The sequence below is a fragment of the Struthio camelus genome, chromosome 3 (genome assembly GCF_040807025.1).
Source record: "Struthio camelus isolate bStrCam1 chromosome 3, bStrCam1.hap1, whole genome shotgun sequence".
NCBI classification, from domain to species: domain Eukaryota; kingdom Metazoa; phylum Chordata; class Aves; order Struthioniformes; family Struthionidae; genus Struthio; species Struthio camelus.
In genome coordinates, this window is record NC_090944.1 from 49,937,754 (window position 1) to 49,962,428 (window position 24,675).

The window sequence follows — 24,675 nt, forward strand, 5'->3', positions numbered from 1 at the left end:
GGAAATTACCTGTCTTTGGGGTGAGTTATTTTTCTGCCATTTTAGTGAATTACATTGGCTCAGATAAAGGTCTAACAAAGACAATATAGCATTTGGCAGGAGTGTTTGTCTGGGAGAGGGAAAATCATGGTGGAACTAGGGAAAACCCTTTTGGAAGCAGTGAGCTATTATGCGTCTTGTGAAACCGTATCCAGCTGAAAGATATCCACTTTCTTTTCTGAGCTGTTTTTTACTGACTTAATTAGCTCATTGAAGATCAAATGTTTGCCAGACCCTCACAAGAGAAGCAGCAGGAGTTCATTCCTAGAACTGAGAAGGTATGGAGGGAGGCTGTCCCCTTTCAGTAACAGTTCCTCTCAAGGAACTGCACTCTCAGAAACACTCTTCTTCGCCTCGTTGTGTACAGTGGTCCTCGTAGAAAAAGAACAGTTTTTTTTCTGGTAGTTTGTGGTTTCCCTGTTTTAAAGAATAGTCGAGTCCCTTGAAGCACCTCTTCTTTGATTAATTGCTACGATGTGCAGATGCATTTTATATAATTTGCCTGTTATATTCTTTGGATTTGTCCTTTGAATGTTTTCTGCCATCACCTACCATTATTAACTGACATGCTGTCAAGGCAGTTTAACAGCTTTATATGCTTAAGATGCACCTGCAGAGGGTATCTCTAAATCGGTATCATATGTCAATTTGTTGATGTTGTGTCCTTGAAAAGTGAGCCCTTGTATTAAAAACCTATCACTAGTACTAAGTATACAACGGGAAAGACGTGAAATAAGGTGAAAAAGTGGAAGTAGGGCTCCATTCTCAGCACGAGTTTGTAAAAAACCTGCTGGCTTTCATTTTTACGTTGTGGGAAGAGTGACTTCCAGCTCCCATTGAGCTCCTGCAAGTGAAAGAGCCATTGCTTTACAAGGGCCAGAGCAGAATTCCTGCTTGTACCTGCTGGATCCCTGCTGGAAGCCATAGGTGAATTTGACTGTTATGTCTGAGGACGCAAGGGCAACCCATCCTAGTGGTCAGTCCTAGGATGCATGAAATGTCAAGCTGCTGATGGACAGTTTGGAAGGCAGGGGCCACACATTTTCCACTTATGCTTGGTATTCTGCTTCTCTCAAGCTCAGAAACCAGTGGAAGCCCAAATCCTTTGCTAGATACCGCTAGTTGGCTGCACCCACAACCTGCAACACTCTCCAGCTCCTTCTGGGTGCTTCTTCTGGTAATTCGGTGCAGATGGCATCTCACGTGCAAGGCAGTTGCACAGAAGGCAGTGCAAACCATCTGCCTAAGAAAACACCAAGTTGGTGCTGTTCCATACAGAGTAGCAGCTGAATGACTTACTGCTTCATCCAGCCTCACTTTGAACGCTGTCTTTGAGAGGCTGCGGCATACAGCAAGGCCACTGAAAGTCCTTGTATTTTTATGGGAGAGTCCGTAGCCCTCTTTACTCCAACCTGATTATCTGGGAAATGCTGAGAACAAGGAAATCGGCAACAGACCACGCTTTTTCTTTGTGAAAGAAAGAAAACGAGTAGGGAAATTTTATACAGTGATTTTTCCTCATCTATACAAGACACATGAAAGTCCCTTCTTTTGCCTGCTCTATCCTATACTGAACACTTCACACTTTTGCATCAGGAAGGACAGATTCCACATCTCAAAGGGTTATTGTAAAAGATTAGCGCTGCCAACCTGGACACCTGCTGAATATGTCATATTACTTAGATTCAGCATTTGTAAAAGTCTAACACATATACCACTGTAAAATATTGTAGCCAGAACGATCGGTTACGTACAGAAGGAAAATTGAAACCCGGCACAAGTAGACATACAATACTAATGATAGAAAGTTATATTGCACGTGGAGTATATAAATTATCTGGGATCGTGAAGTGGAATGTATTAAAATAACATACCCATTATCATGCTATCTGATGTTAGCCTGAATAACGGTGCATACTATCAGTTTTCAAACATACAGTTTGGAATTGTCAAGCTGGCATAAACTCTGTAATGCTTAATTTTTAAAAATTATTAGACATCTTGCTGATTTGCATTTCACAGGTCCTCCAAACAGACAAGGAGAATTTCAAGTACATTCTAAAAGTTAATGGCAAAAGATTAAGACAGTGGTCACATGAGTAAGTTAACCTTGTGACGCTTTGAGATGTCTCAGTTAAGAAATAAAAAAAGCTGTAAGCAGATGACATAATCTCTAAAAGTAATTCAGCTGCTCCCCACGAGTAGTAAATTTTCCTCAGATGAGCCAGAGCTAAGTTTGTCTTATTTTCAGATGCCTACATTCCTCTGCATACCCTGCTCTTTTTTCAGCCTTTCAAATGGGCAGCCTGTTTTTCCAGAGGCAGCTGCCACAGTGCAATTTGCTGCATGTTCAAGCCCCGCCATTCCTGTGCCCGCTAGCTCAGACTCAGCTGTGGCTCAGAGCCTCCACATCTCAGGCTGTGATGCCAAGGCAGCCAAAGCCAGTCCTAGACTGGATCCAGTCTTTGCACTGGCCGCTTGGGTTCTGCTCTTCCTCTCATGGTCACCCTGATCATGCACTGGCCTCTCCTCTGCCCTGCGTGGCACTGACTCTGCTCTCATCTGACCCTGTGTGGAGCTATTTCAGCACAATGACCCAGGAGAAAACTAATTCAGCCAGAAAGTCAGTAGTTTTCAATTTGCAAATCACAGGTGCATCACGAAGAGAGATCTCTGCATCAAATGCAAAGGGAATATATAGGTCAAAAAAATACAGGAGAGGTAGGAGCAAGGAGGAAAAGTAGAAGAGCACACTTTAAAAGCTGGAAAGAAAATAGGGTTTAGAGAGACTGGGATAGGAAAAAAGGGGAGAGGAGACCTGTGCTGCCTGGGCAATAAACTAATGGGCAAGGAAAACATGAGTAGGGAAACCTGGGATTGTCTTCAGCAAAGAGACTGAAACAGCTGGGAAGGAGAGACTGGTGCCTAGTGCAGTTTGTGGAGTCTCCATCCTTGGAGGTATTCAAAAGCTCCATGCAACCTGCTCTAGGTGACCTGGGCAGCTGGCTCTAGGTGACCCTGCTTGAGGGGGCAGGGGTTGGACTACATGATTTCCAGAGGTCCCTTCCAACCTCAACCATTCTGTGATTCTGTGAGGTAAGAAAAGCAGCTAGGAAGAGGACTGGAGTCTGGGGTAGTAAGACAGTAGATCAGTAGTCTGGGGTAGGACAGGAGAATTACGATCCACTAGTTGAGGAGAAGAGGATTGGAAACTCTGACTTGGAGCCTGGAGAGACACCGTGCTACTTTTGGGGAGATGCTAAGGAGAGAAGACTAGAACTGGCTGGATGTGGGGAGCGGGGCTATAACAAGCACCCAGGGCTTGGGTAGACTAGGAGGGCATTAGGTGAAGAAGGTCAAGGCTGGGGAAGAAGGGGGTGAAAGAATTTGTGCTCTCTGGAGGACACTCCTCTTTTGAGCCGAAATGGAGCCCAAGAGTCCTGATCTGACTCTTGATCTTTGCCCCACTGTCAGCAAGTATCTATGAAACCCAATGCAGTGTTCCTCCTCTCATACTACTCCATTTGGAAAATCATGACCTGCTACGTTGCTACTGCTTGGTTACATCAAATGGATGTGGACTAGGCAGAAGATTTGAAAGAGTTCAACTCTGCTGAAGAATCACACGCATGTCACCTAAATGTCACATCACAGAATTTTTATTTTTCCGGTTGACAGTTTTTAAAACTACTGAAAGCACCCACCTGTAAGTGCAGAACTACTGATCGGGTATATAAATTTATACAGTGTGTGCAAATAATCTGTTCTAAAAGTACAGCAGGGCTGAGAAGCACCCTGCATCTTTCTCGAAGAAATCTGAAGCTATATAGTGCCTCAGTGAACCACATACTCTGAAAGCAAAAAAAAAGTGTGTTTTTCCCTTGCTAAACTTGAAGTAGGAGCCAGCTTTTTCCAGACACAGGCATGACCTACCCTTCTCAGAACAGCAACTCAGCATTGTAGAAACAAATGAGCACAAAAACGACTGAGTTTGATTGACGTCTGGAGTGACCGTTTTCAAAGAACACCAGCACTAGATTTGGGAACGCGTAGTCCCTGCGCCATTTTCCAGTCCTAGAAATCACTTGGCAAACAGACCTGCATTATGCTCCCCCTTTGGCTGAGTATGTGCACGCTCTGCTACTAATAAACACTAACTTGATGCATTGATAAGGTAGCAGAAAGTTTAGCTTATGTTTTTGACTGGAGGACTTCATCTTTGTAGTATTTGGGAGTGAAGTGACAAAAATAAGCACAGGCGTGACAATTGCTGGAATCTGTTACAAAAGGAAAAACAGCTTGTGACAAATATTTATGTAAGGTACATGGGAGATTTAATTCTGGAACGACTGAGGATCACGTTAAGGCTTGGGTGTCACTAGGCAAACGAACTCCCCCTTCTTCTGCAGAGATGGGAAACCTCAGTTCAGTAAATCAAAGCACTCCTGAGATGACAGGTAAGTTGTGGAGGAAGAGTTCAACGGATAAACCATGATTAGAACAAACAAAAAGTAAATTTCTAGTAATGAAATTTCAATGAATACAGGAAAAACACCGGATATTGTCTTTCGGTTTGTGTTGACTTCAGCCTTTTTCAGGTACTGATTAGACAGGCAACGTCCCTGCTGTCTGGCCTATATCTAATATTAGCTCATGACGAGATAACATTCAAGCCCATTCTAACTACTGACAGAGCGTAGTTAGCGATATGCACGTGATCGTCAGGATTTCATCAGGAAAGTCAGCAAAACCACCGACTACTACTGTCTGGCATTTTACAACTGCAATGTATGTACACATACCACGCAGCATGGACCATACAGACGATCAGCCAACGCGCATTGCATTCAGCGCTATGGACTGCGTTGGGTTTATCATGCCTAAGCAAAGCCCCCACGCTGCACGTTGCTGTGCACGTTGCTGTACGTTCAGGTGTGCAGGCGTGCAGTGCACGGGTCCCCAGCGTGCAGGATTTTTCAGCCTTTGAGGAAGAGTTAGGTCCAGCACACAGGCTGCTGGGTTAGTGGACCAATGTGGTGCAGCGCGTCTGGAGCTACACGGCGCAGAAGCCCCAGCTGATTTGGAGTCTGGGAATCCCAAAGAAAGCTAAAGGAGAAAAACAAAATCCAGGCAGATAGGACTTCTAGTTGAAAAAAAAAAAAAAACACAAAAGGAAGTAATCTAAGAAAACAAACCAGCAGCACTGTATAATGGTAAAAACTCTGAAGTGGGAGCTGCAAGTAATTCCATACGTTTAATACAGGTTAAAACAGGTCTCATGCTGGGGACAGCGCGAGGACTCCTGGCACTACCCATAAAGCCCAAAAAAGGCAACCCCCGGCTCGGCGTTAGGCACACCAGCCCCGCACCGAAACCGCCAGAAATAAACCCCGACCGAGCGAACCCAGCCCCCGCAGCCGGGCAGAGGCAAGAGCGGGTAAGCCCCGCCCCTTCCCCCCGCGCTGGGCACACTGGGATGGGTAGTTCTGGCCGGGCGGCACCTATGGGCCGTGAAGAAGGAGCAGAACTACATTTCCCAGCATACCCCGCGCGGCCGGGGAGGTGATAAAGGGGGCGGGGGCGGGGGCCTCACAGGGTGTCTGGCAGGTGCGCGGGTGTTAGCAGTTGGGGGCGGTTGGCCGTTGGGGACGGTTGGTGCGCGCGCGTTGACAGTTACTTCTCGGGCCGCTTCGCCGCTCCCTCATGAGGCCGCAGGAGCCGGCGCAGGGCGGCCCCGCCGCCGCCCTGCCGCCACCGGCGTTGGAGAAGCTGAAGCAGCGGGCGTGCGAGAGCGTGGAGCTGAACGCGGCGCGGCTGGGCGCGCTGAGCCACGACATCTGGAGCCGGCCCGAGCTGGCCTACGAGGAGCACCAAGCGCACGACGCCATGACCCGCTTCTTCTCCAGCGGGGAGCTGCCAGGCGCTGCCTGGGCCGTGCAGCCCTGCTACAAGCTAGGCACGGCCTTCCGCGCCGAATGGGGTACGGCCGCCCCCCTGGACCCGCGTCCCCTCCGTATCGCCTTCCTCTGCGAGTACGACGCCCTGCCCGGCATCGGCCACGCTTGCGGCCACAACCTCATCGCTGAGGTGGGCGCCGCTGCCGCGCTGGGGCTGAAGGCCGCCCTGGAGAGCTTGTCTCAGCCGCTGCCCGCCGCCGTCCAGGTGAGACCCCTTCCCAGAGGCCGGGGGCTTCGTCCTCGGCCTGTGACCCTGACTTCTGCAGCCCGGTCGGCCTCTGATTCTTTGTGTTTATGCTGCAGATTACAGTGCTGGGGACCCCTGCGGAAGAAGAAGGGGGAGGCAAAATAGATCTCATAAAAGCTGGAGCATTTGATGACCTGGATGTCGTTTTTATGGCACACCCATCGCAAGAAAATGCAGCTTATCTGCCCGATGTAGCAGAGCACGAGTGAGTGAACGAGTTGGGGTGGAAAGGGTTGGTTTGCTGTTATCCTTTTCAGTAGGAGAGCTGCTTTGGAAGAGGCTGAACTTAGGGTCTGGGACCTTGCAGGTGCCCTTCAAACAAGATGTTTACGGTCAGCTAAGGTCACTGTCAGAGCAGTTATTCCAAAGCACTGTGTTCAGCTTGCAACGGCTTTTGTACAGTATGTTTTGTTTGTGGGAGTTCATTAGGCTTTTATCTTTTTGTTTCGTTTGTAAAACGTTAGTAGAGAGGATAGATATCTCAAGGAAGCCATTCAAGCCAAACACCAAATTGCTTGTTGTAATATAGCGCAGTGTCTGTGGTAGAAAGTTCTTAATGTTAATGTTGATGCTCTTCACGCTTAAAATTTAGTGTTAAAGATCATTTATGGCTCAGAGGTAATCTTACATGGGTCCCCAGAATTCATTTTTTCTTCTGATGTATTTCTTAGCATTCCATTTTACGCATGCATACCATTATCTTCTCTCTAAAAAACAGTTTCCTTTGAAAAGCATCTCTTCTTTAAATTTTATAGCATAGAACTGGGATCTCATTGATGGTAGTTCCATGCTTTCTTGGATACTAAGTCATACTCCTTTGTATAAATGTTCCAATCATTTTTGAAAGTGATTCTGTTTTTCTCCCACTTCTGAAACAGGTAGTCAGCTGAACCTGGCGGTTGTGAGGATCCTTATTAACTTCCAGCCTAAATTTAATGCTGGCCATTTTACATTTGTTAGCTCTCATCAGCTTGGGTATTTTGGTTCAAATTAATTCTCGGCCGTTCTTCATGTTTATGCCCAGGATGTGTATAGACAGCAGTCACATCTCCTCTAAGACTTCATTTTGCCAGCTAGCCATATAGCTCTTTGGAAACTAGATCGTGACTTCTTTTGATTAGTCCTACTGTTCTTTCTCTGCACTTGTTCGTTGTTTGCGCTTACAGCAACTTGTTTTGAAGTACTCCTTGCTGGATGTGCATAATCAGGATTGTACACAAAACTTAAGGTGGGATCTCAGTAGGCTTTACTCAGCTAATACTGAGACCACTGTGTGTCTTTACTTCCTGGAAATTTCAGCGTCTGTGCATCTTAGGGTTGTTTACTTTTCAGCAAACTGGTACTTCATAATCATTCTGTAGACAGCTGTGTGTGTAGACAGCACATATGAGGGTTGCTCTTCAGTCATTTTCCAGCAGTGAGCTCTTACAAGAGAAATACACAGTCTGTAAGTGCATGGCTTTTTTACATTTTTCAGTTACATCCTATTTCTGTCACTATTTCAGTCTGCAAGGTCATGCCATTCTTTCTTTGATATTATAAACCTCTTCTGCTTTCCTGATGTCCCAGCTGTAGGCTATCTATCAGCAAGCAGTTTTCATTAGTGGATTTTATGCAACATGGACACTAATGTTTGGTCCCAAGGACTTATCTTGCAGGGATGCCACCCGTTACCTCCCTCCAGTGCAACAATTTTTCCTTCAAGTATTACATTTTGTTGTCTTTGACTAATTTTTTTAAAATATTTAATTAAATGGGTATTCCACCGTGCCTGACCTGAATGCACTGAGTGCTGTTTTCTTCTTAGTTGTGCTGCCTTCCAGCCCTTTTTGCTTGCTTTTATTGGCCATTTTGCCTTTGCCCTCTCCTTCAGTGGTTTTCTGGTGAACAATTTGCTTTCATGGCTGCTTACTTTTAGGGTAGAAAGGAACAAGGGTCGGTAAGGCCCAGTCTTCCTTGAATAGCCAACCCTGTGTTATATTACTTCTTTGTGTTTCTAAAGAATCTTAACTGTTTGTAATCGCTTTAAGGCTGTATTTTTAATCTTCAAGATGTAGCTTTTATTGATAGTTTTGGTTTTCTGTTCATTCTTGACTCTTAGCCTTTTGAGACTGATACAGAAAGATTTGAAAATCTCCCTTCAATCTCTCCTTGTGTCTACTGTAGGACACAAGTCCTAGATGGACTTTAAACCTTGAATATGAAAGAGTACTGTGTGAAACAGCTTGCTGCCTCCAAAAGCCTGAAATATTTAACCTTGGTCATGGCTTATATAATGATGAGGTATAAAGATTTGATCTTTTGATTGTTTCCTAGGAATTTAAGGTCTGCAGATCCCTAAATTATTAGTATTACTATGTCTGCAAACTCTGAAGCTGTCTCGTGCATGAAATGTAAAAATAACATATTGAGATGACTTGTGAATCCATGCAGCAATTTGCTGATACTTACTCATCTAATCAGCTTGGATGTTTTGTTGATCAAATAAGATCTGTGTTCTTGTGCTGATATTGTTAAGGTTGTTTAGGGTTCCATTGTTCACGAAAAGTCTGACTCTTTTTTTCTTTGAGAGTATGTGACGTTTGTGTAGCAACAGAAACTACAAGAAAAGGCATTATGAGAGAAAACACATATATATATGTATGTGTGTGTGTTATATATATGTAAAAATAAGAAACGTGTGTTTCTTTTGGAAAAGATGACTACAGTATCGCCGTTTGCTTTACTTTCCCTTCCCTCCTTTTCCTGCGAATAACTACCCGGTGATCTGTCCTGCCACCTTTTTTTTTTTTTTTTTAAAGGGTTTGCAGTCTAACGCTTGGAATGTTAATGAATTAACTTTCTTATCTTGATTCATATGTGATAATCTATTTTAAATAAAACTCGCTTTTCACAGTGGGATGAAGGAGGAAAAGAAAGGCATCGTGGTGGAATACTTGCTTCAGATTGCAGGCGCAGTAGCATGAGACATTTGCTCTACTATTGCAGTATGCTCCATTGTGCCCCTTTTTCCCGTCCAGTATTTACGTTCTGGTATTAACTTAACAGCCCTGGCATGCTCTGAGGCATGTGAGGTTAGTACAGGGTAAGTGGTTAAGTTGACTTCTGTGCAACACAGGGTCAAGCTAATTTTTGTCAGGCGTATATGAGTTTGAATCATAGAAAAGGGCGTATTATCCTCTACTGAAGAAGGATTTGTTAGGAACTGTAAGCCTCAGAGTGGTCAGGCAGGCATACAAAAGTATTGGAGAAATATACTCAGTATATGAAACTTGTACTTTGCAGAAAAAGACTGTGTAGTGGTACGTTAGCAGTAGCTCCTTTGCCTGATTGTTCTTGACATCGCTTCATTTCATTGATCTAAAAATCTTTCGGGATCTTTTCTGCATTCAGAGGTAGTTTTAACTTTGCAGTGGTATAGTGCCTGGTAAATTGTTGCTTTGTGTTCTCACAGGCAGAACGTAAATAACAACTGTAACTGTGTGAACCAAAGAAACTTTTTATTTTAGAGAGTTTTTTCAATGAATGAAAAACAAATAAGCAATGCCTTTTATTTCCTAGTGTGACTGTGAAATACTATGGAAAAGCTTCTCATGCTGCTGCTTATCCTTGGGAAGGAGTTAATGCATTAGATGCTGCTGTTCTTGCATACAACAATCTGTCTGTTTTAAGACAGCAAATGAAACCAACCTGGAGAGTTCATGGTGAGAGCTTCATTAAATCTAATGTCCAGCAAGTAAGACTTTAGGCTGTTCAAATACTAACTTACAAAATCCCACAATTTAAAATATTACATTATTTGACTAAATTACTATAGTCACTTCAAATATGAAAAAGCAATGTTTCATTTAAATATTTTTCTCCCTGACTTTTAAAATCACATCGGTGTCCAGAATTAACGGCTGAAAATAGACTTACGGGTCAGATTCAAAAGAGGACAGTGATACCTAAACAGAGATTAGAAAAATTTTGAATGCGTACATTTGAAGTTGCAATTCAGAAGGAGAAAGAACATAAGACCAAATTTATTTTGGTACAACGCCTTGAAATCCTTAGTTGTTAATGTATGTATTTTTGCAAAGTTGGAAGACTAAATGCTTCTAAAAAATGAAGTGTTATTTTCTGCACATTTTTGTAGTAGACATTCCATTAATTAGATTGTCTTTATATTGACATTTTCGAAAAGGTGTGTTGGACTAGAGTGACTCGCACTTGTTCCCTGAGGTATGAAAACCAAGTGGTGGCAGGAATCTGCAGTTTTGTTTAGTAGATGAGTCAGCTAGATATGCACTGGAGTCTAGTATTTAAAATCTAGTAGATCTTGAAGTAAAAATGTATATTCCTTTTGCAGTAAAACATGTTAACCATTAAGCTTGACTCATGCTCCTGGAACATCTTGCGTTTCTTTTTACACAGTGGGAAAGTTTCAGGTGTTGAAGTGGAAGTTTCCCGTTAGCTGTAATCTCAGATTTCCCTATCCCACCCTCCACAGTTTTTTCTAAATGGAAAATAAGAAATCCGGCTATTTCTGCAGGACTTCTGAATGAGCCATTTATTTGGAACACTTGCTGTGAGCTATTACATTTCTAGAAATCCTGAACAAATGATTATTACTTGTGTCTTGGCTGCTTGCGCTTAGGTGATCTGTATAAAGCATGTGCACATTTCTCTCCAGGAAGATGGACGTCTGGAAGCCATAGGCCTTTGGACTGTGCATGAAGATACATTTGCAGTTCTGTTAGGCAGCCTACCTGAAGGAATTTCAGCCAGTGGGCATAACCTTTTTTCCCAGCTAGCTTTAACTGTCTATCCTGTTGCTCTGTAGGAAGCTACACTTAATTCTGAGTTTTGGTACATGAAACTTGCATTGCAGGTTTAAAATTGGAGGTGCCTCAGTCTTTTGTTGGACCTGAGCCTAAACTAAACACAACATGGGAAATGAGTTAACTGTCTAAACACAGCTAAGGGGAAATAACAGTTTCTGAACCACTGTGCCACTTAAGTTACTGTGCTGATGTAACAGCAGTCATAAAACTGTTTTTCAAACCAGACATCTTTCAAATATATTTGGGAAGGTGTAAGCTGCCAGAATGAGATTTGATTTTAGAAATATTTCCCCTAAACAGTGTCTTGCAGGTTTTATGTTGCAGATTTGCAGTAACAGCAGTAGCTATGTTAAAGCAACTGATCCTAACGTCTTTGTCTTAATCAACTAACAAGCATTGAAATAGTTTCCATCACTTGAAGTCTAGAATTTCTAAGCAACGCTTTAAATAATTGACTGATGATGTTTTGAGTTTGTCTGGTATTTGATAGGTCTATTGTTCCTCCCCATTTATGAGTGCAGTAAGCATAATAGGAACGTAGATTCTTTTTCCTAGATTATATTTGTTATGTTCAAGAAGTTGTACGAAAGAGTTTGTAAAAAATTAAAAGTCCCATCTACAAGCAGGGTAAACTAGGTGCTACAACTACTGTGCAAACCACCTGCTTTCAAGCTAAGTCTGCTATCTGCTCCATATTGCAGTTGCTTGAAATTTAAGTATAGACGTACTCTTAGACTATCCAGTTCTGTTTACAGATGCATTAAAAACAAACAAAAGTGGTTTGCTCCATAAGCTGCTTGTTTCGAGCAAACATACTATGGTATGTACCATGTAAATTTGCATGGTTGCTTACTTGCTGGTTTGTTTTGTGATGTGTCTCCCTCTGATGTGAGCTGTTCCTTCTGTTATAGATTACTGCTGATCATTTGGTTGAGCACTTTGTTTACTTTGTTGTCTGTGTGCGAGATTGGAAAGACTTTATTTGGGGAGAGGTTCACAGTCCTAATCAGTTCTCTGCAGTAAAAAGTTAAGATTTTTTTTCCCATTTGCATCCTGATAGTGCAGCCTTTTCAGGCTCAAGCAATACACTCAGTAACTTTGTGCAATGTTTCCATTTAAGAGAAGATGATCGCTTGGATTCTGCTCGAAACAAATCTGATCCCACATAAGTTCATGATAGCAGGCGTTGGGAACAAGGGCAGCCTGTTTAAAAACAACTAGCTATTGTTAATGCATTGGCATCTAATATAGTATTGAGATATACAACGTTGTATTGTTGAAATAACTAAATGTTATTTTTTATGACACCATTTCTGATGCCATAATTGACAATTATGTAGTTGTCTTATATTTCCTTGAGGGAACACTTTCAGCTCAAGCCTGACCCATGAATAAAATTGTGTGTGCACACATATATATGTGTGTGTGTGTGTGTGTGTATAGATATAGAGATAATATATATATTTAAAACACACACTCCAGTATTGCCAAAGAATTAGTATGAAGAATTGACTGAACTTTCTATACACTGCAGCACATGCACATTGCTATAAGTAAAGAATTTTAGCATTGCAGAAAAACATAAAGAGTCAATACAGTTCTCTCCAAGCTGGCAAAATAAGTTGGAAACATGACGTAGTGGAGGAAACCTTAAAAGGCTGGAATCCAAAGTAGCCTTTATAACAGATTTTTTTCCCGTTTCTCAAAAACAGCCGGATTGATTAACAGCTCTGATGCATTGAATTCCAGGGGATTAATTACAAATGCTAGTTTGGTTTTTCTTTAGGATAATAACAGACATCTGATCAGATGAATGTGAGAAAAATACACTGAAAAAGCTTTGCGCATCCCACTTACTGATGTGACATGGTGAAGAAAAGGGTTGTCCACCTACTATATTTTTGTCATTCTTTGCATTTTATGCTCAGCTTATGCTTTGTCATTTTTGTTGATTTGGTTCTTAAGAGATTCGTGACAGGGCTGAAGGTCAAGCAATTGTCTGCAACATCAGTAACGTGACCTTTCTCTTTTTATAGGCGTAATAAAAAATGGTGGTGTGAAACCTAACATCATTCCTTCTTACACTGAACTAGAGTTTTACTTGCGTGCCCCTTCAGTGAAAGATCTTTCTGTTCTGACAGAGAAAGTTGAAAACTGCTTCAAAGCTGCAGCACTGGCCACGGGATGCAAAGTAAGAATGTCTTCACGGTCATATATTTCTGTTACGCTGGAGATAAGGTAGGCCAGAACATGAAACTGAGGCTTACAGCATTTGTCTGCATGGTGCTTAACTGAAGTTAACCTAAATTTCTGTGACACTGTTTGCTATTATATTGCATTGTGTCCTGAAAGCAAGCTTTGGTTTATAAATAGAATGCCAGAGAATCACAGAATAATCTAGGTTGGAGAAGACCTCCAGAAGTCATTTGGTCCAGTGACCCTGTTTAGAGCAGGGCCAGCTAGACCATGTTGTGTGGGGCCTTGTGAAGTTTTGAATATCTCCAGGGACAGAGATTCTTGCAACCTTTCTGGGCTGCCTGTTTACACTGTGTGATTCCCTCTTTTCGCCCACCCCAAATAAGATTTTCCTAATATTCATATCTCACAGGAATGTTCTGTGTTGCAACTTGTCTGTTTCCTCTTATTCTGTTGTTGGACATCTCTGAGAAGTCTGGTTCTGTCTTCTCTGTACCCTCCTATGTGGTAGTTGTAGAGAGTAGTGAGGTCTCCCTTCAGCCTCCTCTTCGAAGGCTGAACAAACCCAGTTCGGCAGAGAGAATCTCTTCCCTCAACATGCTGGTTACAGTGTTACTAGTACAATTCAGTTTGTGTTTGGTCTCATTGCTGCAAGGGCAGGCTGCTGACTCATTGTCAACTTGTCCACTAGGACCACTGGATCCTTTTCTGCAGAGCTGTTTCCTAGACGTTCAGCTCCCAGCCAGTAATGCTGCACGGTATTATTCCCTTGCAGATGCAAAACTTTGCACTTATATTTGCTGAACGTCATAAGGTTCCTGCCAGCCCATTTTTTTTGACCAGTTGAGATCCTTCTGAACAGTAGCTGTACTCTCCAGCTTATAAACTGCTTTTCCCCACCCCCACTTTGGTATTGTCAACAAACTTGCTTGGAGTGTGCTCTTACCTGGTGTCTGAACTGAAGATATTAAAACAGTAATGGCAGCAGTATTAATGCTGAGGGATACCATTTGGATTTTTGTGCCGCTGATCATAACCCTTTGAGTCTGATTGTCTAGTCAATTTTTCACCCGTGTTGTAGTCTACTTATTCAGGCCCTATTTCCTTAATTTGGCTATGAGGATATGGTAAGAGACCAGGTCAGAGACCTTGCTTAAGTGAAAGTAAATAACAGCCTCTGCTCTTCCTTATACGCTGAGTTGAACATTTCATCATGCAAAGCTAAGTTTGGTCAGGTGCAATCTGTTCTTTGGTAAATCTATGTTGGATGTTCACAGTCATCTTGTGATTCATGTGCCTGGATGTGGGTCCTAGGAGGATTTGGTCCATCATCTCCTCAGCAGCTGAGGATAGGCTGACCAGCCTGTAATATCCCAGATCCTCTTCCTGGACCTTCTTCAAGATGGGGATGATGTTTACCTCTTCTTCCATCAGTGGAAACATCCCTCAATGTCCGTGACCTTTTGAAACTGATAAAATGGCACTGCAGTCAGGGAGCTCACTCAGCACCATTGAATACATCCCATCTGCTCCCATGGACTTATGTTTGTCCAATTTGTTCAAGTGTCACCTAATTCTCCTTCTGTTGATGATGCTGCACTCCTACAGACTGTGCCGGTAGGCTCAGAGACAGGAGGCTTATGGGTAAGCCTTACTAGTAAGAACAGGCAAAGCACATTGAGTATTATATCTTTCCTCTGTGTTCTTTGTTACTAGGTCCATTGCCTCATTGAGTAGCAGGCTTGTGTAGCAACGCAAACATAAAAAACGGCTGATTTCATTTAGCATTCTTCCCACCTTTTTGCTTTTAGTCAGTAGTGTCTCCTATAGCTGGTTCAAACTGTATGATTACCTTGTAGTGTATTGCTAAGATCAGCAGTTCTGCTTGCTCTGTAGTTACAGGCTGGGGGCTTGGCTATCTGTGAAAAACACACTTTTGTGAAAAGAATGTCACCAGAATAAATGGGTATATTGCACATGAACGTGAGTTAGTGAGTTTTAAGGTCTACTTAAGTCATGCTGTTTTCCTAGTAAGGTCTCCAATGCAGCTAGAAAAGAGTTTCAAAAAGTTTTCTTAATTTTGTTTTATTTTTACTTTATTCTCAATTGAAGTTAAGGTCTCTTGAAACTTGACGCTGATACTTTTTTGCCTTTATTTTCAAACATTTTTCCTGTGTGAAGTCATTCCATAAATATTAATGGAGCTGTAATTATTGGGACTGTTCTTAACCTAAAAATAGTAAAATGGAATTTGATGGAAGACTAAATGTTTTTCTATTTAGTTTAATAGTATCTGCACTGAAACCCATTAGAGGCCATTTTAGAAATGTCTGCTTACTATTTTTAATTATTGATGCTATCCACAAAATCCATACTTCTGGAATTTGACAGTCCTGTGGAAGCTTGATGGAACCCCCAGTTGGGTTTTGATCAAGGATAGTATTTGGCTAAATGAAGAAAGTAAAAAGCTCGTTACATTTTTTGGAAAGGAACTTATTACTTAGGTCTGTTTTGATATGGACCAAAAATGTGGACATGTATTTAAATTTTCGGGTCATTAAACAGAGTTAGGCTAAACTGATTTAGATTGAGGAATAATGTCTAACCGTTTGTTTTTCTTGCTTAGGTGGAAATAAAAGGTGGTGAACAAGATTACTACAATGTGCTTCCAAATAGGAGCCTGGAGAATGTTTACAAGGAGAATGGAAAGAAGCTTGGAATAGAATTTATATCAGATGACTGTGTTTTGAATGGCTTGTCAGGTAACTCAAATCTGGCTTTTTTTGTTATGACAAGCCTAGATTGATCAAATCTTAAGTGTATAAAATAATGGGATAGGGGTAGGTTAAGCATACTCTGGTCAGAAGAAAAAAATCAAATTAGAAAATCGAAACTTCGTAAAAGGATCGTACCTCTGGCCTGTGTATTTGTGTTTGCTCTGGAAGCTGAGAAACTTCCCTGACAAACAGGAAAAGCAGTCGATATTTTCACAGAATATTTCATACAAGAAATATTTTGGTTGTGGAGGGATGGAAGGAAAAGAGCCATCTTACTGAGAACATGAGTATGTGGAATGAAATGAGGCTCATCATATTGCTCTGAAATACAGAATCCTGCTATTATTCATAGGAATAGAGATGAGATCTAGTTTTTAGGAACTTTGTTTAATAATTTCATCTAAGCCTACTGATAAATGAATCAACCTGCATCTAACTAATATTTTAGAGGGACTTTTTGATGCTTAAGTGGAAGCTTCTTTAAGTATCTCAGTAACCCTAATTTTAAAAAACCCTTTCCATTATCAGGTAATTCTCTGCTTCTTACTTCCGTTCACAAATTCAACAGATTAATTTTCCAAAGGATGCCATTCAACTAGGTGCTTGTTTTTGGGTCCTGACTCTCTGATCCAAAATATCTCAAGGTATTAAACTTTCTTGGTGCCTCGGGGCTGTGGTAACAAGAGTGTGAATTCTTGAATGCTTAGGTGAGTCACTGGTTACCCTAAACGGTTGTCTTTTAGAATCCTCCTACAGGACCTCTCTTAAAGGTTTCTCTAAGTACTGCTGCTACTTCAGCATTCTTTGATCTTACTCAAAAGCATGAATCTTAGAAGGTATTCATGGTCTTGACTACTGGTCACATAAAACCATTTTTACTCCACTCCTGTTAAAGGTATTTCTCTTTGGTTGGAAATAAAAGATTTTACTCATTCAAAAATTTGTACTCTCAGTGGTTTGATTGCAACACTAATCTTCTCTGTATTAAACACAGATCATCTTTAGACAGTTGAGATCTAGAGGGTATGGGAGTGGAATTCTCCAAACTTCCAGTTGCGTTTTGGGCGAGGGAGACAGCATGCCTCACTGTGTTCTGGGTGTTTTTCTCTATCGATTATTGTCCTTCCAAATTAAGGTAGCACTAGCATATTTTCTCTAATTCACTGGTTTTCTTGGGTTTAGAAATGCAATTATAACTTAAGACAGATTTCTTTATTGATCTTTCAATGTGGTATAAGCAAGATGTATACTGTTTTGTTCATTTGGCCTTAAAAAGGGGCTGAAGGACCTTGTTTTCCTGTCTTTAGAACGCTAGCTGTAGATAAATTTTCTGGAGCTCTGATAGTTGCTTCCCTCACAAACCATTGTTGTTAAGTGTTCAGAAGACCATGAATAATGGTGGTCTTGCTCTTTCAGAGGCCTTTTGGATGAACTTGGTACAAACTCCTAACTGTAATACAATAGGGCTTTCATATGTAAGTTGCATAATGCATTGTGTTAACTTGCTTAAACTGAAACTCCCCATATGCCTGTCCTTAATTGTTTGTCAATTGTCAAAATATTCTCAAGCAATTGAGTTTTTATCTCATGCTGCAGTTAGGCCTTACTGAATTTTCTTCTCCCCGCAGCTTTTCCTGTGAATTGTTGTGCTGGGGATTTGGGAGTGATAACTTAAAGCTCATCCTCTAAAATTCCATAGTAGAATTTTGTATGCTGCCCTTTTTGGAAGTTTGAGTGTTTTGTCTCATCTTTTTCAAGACCTCTATTTCTGTTCAGTTTTCATATGGTTTTTCAATGTTTTCTTTTAGGATATCCCTTCCTTCTGTTGAAAGGGAAGGAAGATAGCTCAGTTGCTTCTCCATGTCTGTGCAGCAGAAAAGTCGTTAGCAGATGAGCATACTCACTGCCACCTCTACATGGGTGTTAGTATCGGTCTGCTTACAGGTATCACTCTAGGCAGTTAAGTGTTTTTGAAGAATACCTTTCATCCATCCAATTACATTGCCTTGTGGAAGACTCCACTTATTTGGCACGCAGCCAGAGTGGTGTGAAGGAATGTGAATCTGAGTTGGCTTTGAGCAGGTGCCATGACCTATTTCTCCTTCTGCTGTTAGGATAGTTCTACTACAGGATATTGGTGTCTTTCCAAAGTAAATGGCTTAGCTGAGCACATTCCAGGCCCCTGCATTTGTGATGATTTATGTTGATATTTTTAACATTCACTGGCTTCCCGTGCACAAGATTTGATATAGGTGATGTTAAGGAGGAGCCAGTATGTTTTGAAAATGCCGCTTTTGAAGCTTAGGACTCTATGTAAAGGCTTCCTGAAATCTTTGCGTTTTTCCCTTTTTTCATGTTAGTGGCAATTTTGAGTTCCATTATGTGCTTAGTGACTTGACTAGGTTGTGGTATCTGCTACAGGACATTCCTCTGAGAAGCTGGTATCTTTCTGTTGAAGGTATTGCATAAGTCTGTGTATTGCACTGATAATTACCATTTATGCTTCCAGAAGCAAATCTGATCTGTACACCTCTAGCAAGTGTGTAGTTCCAGATGTTTGTATGGGAACTATTGGAACAGCTGATGTTTTAAACAAGTTGCTAGGTTATAGCTAAGGGCTTAATATTTTTCTGAAAGAAGGGAAAATTTGATTGGCACAATTTTAGTAAAAGCTATCTGTATTTTGACTTGGTAAGCTCTAAATTTTACTAGAAAATGCCTGGTCAGATACCTTACATTCAACAAAAATAACTTGTAAATTGGTAGAGGTTTGGATATGAACAGCACTTCAAGTGGAACTGTATGGTTGTGAGCTAGGACGCACTGGAAATTTCTAAAGCTTCATTTGCTGGATGAAAGCAGAAAAGAAACCTACGTAGTCTTTCCAGCAGACGGTGTATTGGAGGTTAGTAAGGCAAGTCTAGAACTCCTCGTGTAGTTTGGAGTAGAGAGAACTCCTAGACTTCCATTTTGTCTTTCTAGATTTGATCAAAGAATGGATCAACGATATAGACTACTGAAAATTAAAATAAGCTGCTGTACTAGGAGTTGGATTTAATTGAAATCAATACTGAATTTGTGGGAAAAGGTCATTGAACAAATCTTTCTGCTTCCGTTTGTATATTAGCAGAACAAATAGCAAGCTAGAGTCTTGTCCTCTTTGATCACAAAATGCAGGTTCTGTGGACTAACATTTAATAATCCTAATCTTTCCAAGTAAAAGCTGTAGTCTTTAGTCAATTCATTGCTAAGTCTTAAGGCATAAGTGATACCCTCTCTCCAATAAGGTTACTTTGATAAGGAGGCTACTTAAGAGCTAGAAATAATTTTAAGTCTTTGGAAGAGCCATTTCGTCTGCTGTCTCTAAAGAAAAATTTCTCGCAGCTGTGGCTGGCCTGAAAAAAGTTAATTGAGATCTCTGAACTGATCATCCCTTTTCCTCCCTACCATTGAGCAAGATGATTTTATACATCCTTTAGTACCTGAATTTCACAGTAATCACATGTTGATTTCTCAAGTTTCTAAATGTAATTTTCATAAATAGGGGAGTACTTGACACTGTATCGAGATACTGAGTGAATTGCTTGTTTGAGTAGAAAAAGGCACCTGGTAATAGTTGCAAACTGTTGGATGTCTTGCTCTGAGGGGTGTACTGCTTCTGGATGGTATCTTTAAATGGATAATGTAGTACCTGCAAGACAGTTAGCATCAGTAGGCAACGCATTGACAATGCTACTCATGTATGGAAGCAGAATTGTCCTGTTATTAAAATTTGCAGTATTGCTATCAAGAATTCTCTGTAAACCATTAGCATTGTGTCTAGAGTTTAGTTCTAATGTCTTGTTTTTCACAAGTGCTTGAGCTGTTCAGGTTTCTATAACACAGAATAATCACAAAGCACAGAAAAAACAGTTGTCCCCAATCTATTTTTGTTTGAGGGTAGTATTTTAGAATATTCATACTTCAGAGTCCCTCCTCCTATCCCCCCATTTTGAACACTTGCATGCTGGTGAAAAACGGTAACTGTTGGGCCTGCAAAAGTGTCATCTTAGAGACAGTGATTCTAAGATCTGTAGCTGGATTTGAAATAGGTGTGGAGTCCCAATCTCCAAGGTCTAGAGGTTCCATCTTTTCTGAATTAGCAAGTGACTATCAGGAGACACGTGCTTCATGAAAATTTAACAGTAAACGGGTATTGTTCAGAAGTGCAGTGGAGAATAGCATCTAAAGATAGCTAGTCAGCGAAAACTCAGCTCAGTGGCAGGAGTATTTGTATGGATAGAGAGTTCTTAAAAATGCTTATATTGTAGTATTTGAGACAAGAGATATTCTGTTTTGCATATAGACTGGCATATAGGCAGTGTATATCATACATTGTCTTACAGCATTCAAAATTTTAACATGTTCATTTAGAAACTTTCCCCACTCCTTCTAGGTTCCACTGACTTTGGAAATGTTACGTTTGTAGTTCCTGGGCTTCATCCTTATTTTTATATTGGCTCAGAAGCATTGAATCATACTGAGCAGTACACGGAAGCTGCAGGTGAGTTGAAGTGAAAAGGGTTAGAAGTTCAAATTTAGAATCCTACGCCTTGTAGGGACTGGTTGCTGACTCTACAAAAAATCTAGATATTATAAATATTTGGATTTACAGAAGGTTAAAGCTTTCTCATGGTATTCAAAGCTACTGTAGAGTAAAGCTATAAAAGAATGAGTACTAGACCTGAACATGGCTGTCCTCTGTAGCAGTGGAGTTGATGTTTTTAAGAATTATGGAATCTGAGCCGAATACTGACCCTGAAACAATTAACTTAGTTAATTGCAGAGTTGCAGGAAAAAAGCTAATGATATCTAGAATATCTGTTTTTATATTTGTATATGCAAAAGCTTACCACTCATTATAGTGGAATGTTCTCTAAAAGCCTGACTTCTTTTCAATATACCATCTAGTAAGAAGAAATTAGAAGGATTCGTCCTACTAGCATATTCACAGAAGAATTTCTAAATGTGAGCGTGTTAAAGCCAAGAGATAAAAGTAAAAATTTTTACTCTTAAAACAATGCTTTGGAAACATAATACAAATATGATTTAAAACTCTCCATTTTCTAAAAGCATAAATGTGAACACTTTCATTTTCCTGTTTTCTATCTTGTTTGTTTAAATCAGTAGCAGAAATAAGTACTTGCATGTGGAAAATTGTTTTGGGGCATTGGAAAATAGGCATACTTCATTCAGGCAAGCAGAATTTCTTTGAAATTGTTCTTGCAATTTAAACTCCAAAGTCTTATTTCATAAAATATGCTTTATAATAAATAGTGATTCTGTATTACGCAGTGTAATATTTAACCTCAAATTTCTCTTGCTTTTCTATAGGGTCACAGAATGCTCAGTTCTATGCTTTGCGCACAGCAAAAGCTTTGGCAATGACAGCACTGGATGTAATTTTCAAGCCAGATCTGCTCGAAGAAGTCAGACAAGACTTTAGACAGGTGAAACTGAGAGAGGAGGGGCAACTAAATCCGGTAGAACCAAGCAAAGAATCTGGCCTTGGCATAGGAGCTGCATGTGCATCACACTAAACATCTGTTCTCCACCTTAGTGGGGGTGACTTGATGGTGAAGCTGTATTTGAATTCCAGAAGAGTCTGGATAGACATAGTTGAAGAAATATTTGGGTTTTTTTAGGAATAGAAAACCAAATAGTATCATTCAAAAAATACTTAATTTCATGTAGCTGTAGTGTTTGCTGTATTAAATATGGTGATGAATTTTAGAGATGGTCTCAAATACATTGTTTTTCAGTTGCAATGTTGAATAACTGATAGGGTTTAGATCACTTGCGCCAGGGTTTTTTTCTGTACTGCTATAGAAGTATCCCTGATATGGAAAATATAGCATTTACGTGGACATTTTAATTCTAAATAAGCATTATTTACTCAGTGATCTTAGGCCAAATCTGACCTACTAAGCATTTCCACCTGGCTAGTCACCTTTTCTTGGAACAAGACAGAAGCAAGCACTAGCAACAAAGCTCCTTCTGGCATGCGTCCATATGCTTAAAACTTGAGCTGCTTTCATTGAAGAGAAGAGTGTGTGTTTGGAGGCGTGCCTGTTTTTGACAACAGTAGCTCCTAGCAATGGCAGAGAGGGAACTGTATGTATAGAAGCAGAACCTGTCAAGGCTGAACTGTCCTGAAATGCATTAACTTTACTCCTTAAAAATTTTTGGAGGTGTTGTGGAGGAGCCATTGATTAAAAAAAAAAAAAAAAAAAAAAAAAAAGCAATGAAATGTTTATTTGTTTAAATTAACATATTTAAAGCAGTGCAGAAAAATGCATGCATATCTTCTTTAGGTTCTACCCTAAGACAAAACAAATGTCCACATAAGGTTTTGCACGAGGTTATTTGATTTGAAGAATGTATGTAAATTTAGCTAAACCAGAGAAAATGTGTTGTGCAAAGGACCCAAATATTGCACCGTGGAGTAGTAAACAGATAACCTTAAACTGTGTGCACATCCCTGTAGTAAGGTGTGAGAAGCTTGCACTGAGGATTACTTATGCAGGAACTGCCTTCTCAAACCTGTTTGTGCCCATATCCTAACAATCAGATCTGTTCTCTAAGTCTTGCCAGTCCTCCTTTCTGTAAGATTACCCTACAGTTAGTCTGCCCAGTTCCTACTACTTGACTTCCTAGTGATTGAGATTAGCGTTGCAAAATGCACCTAGGTAGTTCTGTGTGTCCAAACCTGTTAGGATTTTTTTTATTTGGCTTGTTAAAGGATCATGTGAGCACATAGAGCAGGAACTAATCTTTTGGTTGGATGTAAATTGCTGAGATGGCAGACTGAGTGAAAAGCAGCTACTGCTTACCATTTTCCTAAGCATAGGTGTTATATTAAGCTTCTGAAAAGACATCAAGCTAAACATGTTCCCTAGGAGGAAGTCAGAGTACCTCAAATAAATTCTGAAGAATTATTTTTAACAGCACCAGTCTCTAAATGATTAATAAAAGATAAATTCTAATTAGAATTTTAATAAAATTTTGATATAATAAATTTTCCTGCTTTAATGTTGATCATTCGTCAAAAAGCCAGGATTACACTGTATAATTAAATTTTAACTTTAACATTTGCAAGAACACTGGTCCATTGCACTGATTGAAATAGTTTAACAGAGAAAAAAAAGGTCTTTGGTATAAAGGCAGGTTTGTTATCCGTGGTCTGGATGTCTAATGAAAATGTAATTTAAAAAACAAGTATTCCTAATCTTGGTTTAATTAAGTTCTCCCTCTGTGTGTGTTTGCGTGCACACGCTCTTTAACACAGACTTCCAGCTGCGAGTTAAGAACTGTCAGGAGACTCTTAGAAGCAAAAAACACGACTGGGCTGGCATCTGTTTGTGTGATGTCATGCAGACAGTGTAGGACCAGTTATAGGCATATATAACAGACCTTTTAAACTCTGTAGTATCAAATATTTGCTGTAAATACTTCAGTATTTTTTGTGTGTTTTTGGCAAAGTAACAGAAAGTCTTCTCTTCACAGCTTTTTTGTGCATTCTTAAAGCTTCATTTGATGATTTTTATACTTTCTGATGCTTCAGCCTCTGTACATCTGCTAATAGGACACATACGATCTGTTAGTATATTAAACGCTCACAGTGCCTTTGGAAAAAGGAAGTAACTACATCTGTGTATATAAAAAAGAACTGGAGGCACAAATGAAGGGATTTGTTTTGTATTGCAAGCCAGTTAGAAGAACTGGAACATGATTGCAGGTCTTCCAGGATGCGAGGTGGTCCTTATATACGCAAGCATTTTTTCTTTCATCATCAGACACTTTTGACAGATGAATGCATGAATCCACATTCAAATGAGGGTTGGACTCGGAGCTATGGATATGTCCAGGATAAGTTGGATACTAAAATCCAACTGAAATGTTAGATTGGATCGTTTCTATTGATCCGTGTTAATCTTTGTCTAAAGCACTTTCTCCTTAATGTTTAATTCAAGCCCTGCCTTGCCAGACCTTGGCCACAGTTCTGACGCAGAAATTTCTACTGGGTTAACAAGTTTGTGAACTTCCTTAGCATATTTGGCTTTTTGTTTCTTCCTGTATGAACTGCTTAATTTCTTTAGAAGGCTTTAGAACTTCTTTCTGAGAAGGCATGACAACCTTTTCAGTTCTCTTTGTCCAGACTATGTGGCTGTTGGCTGCATTGTTTAATTAAATGATGAGATCATTTAATTAAACATCTCTTCTATAAAAGCACATTTTAATTTTGCTGTAATCATTGCTGAAATTGAAATGAAAATGTTTGAAGTGGTGATTAAAGATGGATTGATCAATTAAGCAATATAGTTGTGACTTAATTTTCTTGTCCTTTGATTAACATTGGGAGGAACGTTCCATCTTAAAAGTAGGTACGTCCAAGCGTGCCTTCTGGATAGTCTTTGGAGTAAATAGCAGTTCAGACATGTTACAAGAAAAAAATTACACTATATTTCAGGTATTTTAATCATATGTTTTACTATTTGAATTAAAATTTTTGAAATTGGTTACTCTTTAGCACTTGCATCTACTTGGGCAGGTGACCCAAAGCAGAGGCAATTTCAAACATACTGAGTCATGTG

General features: G+C 40.3%; 1 protein-coding gene across 1 annotated transcript; it reads left to right on the top strand.

Annotated features, from left to right (window-relative positions):
* Window positions 1-5,603: 5,603 nt before the first annotated feature.
* PM20D2 (peptidase M20 domain containing 2) lies at window positions 5,604-24,394 on the top strand. The gene is made up of 7 exons (XM_068937752.1): window positions 5,604-6,201; window positions 6,300-6,448; window positions 9,805-9,947; window positions 13,106-13,260; window positions 15,892-16,027; window positions 20,478-20,585; window positions 21,416-24,394. Exons 1-7 carry the CDS (start codon window positions 5,743-5,745, stop codon window positions 21,619-21,621), a joined length of 1,356 nt encoding a protein of 451 aa, XP_068793853.1. The 5' UTR covers window positions 5,604-5,742; the 3' UTR covers window positions 21,622-24,394.
* Window positions 24,395-24,675: the final 281 nt, after the last annotated feature.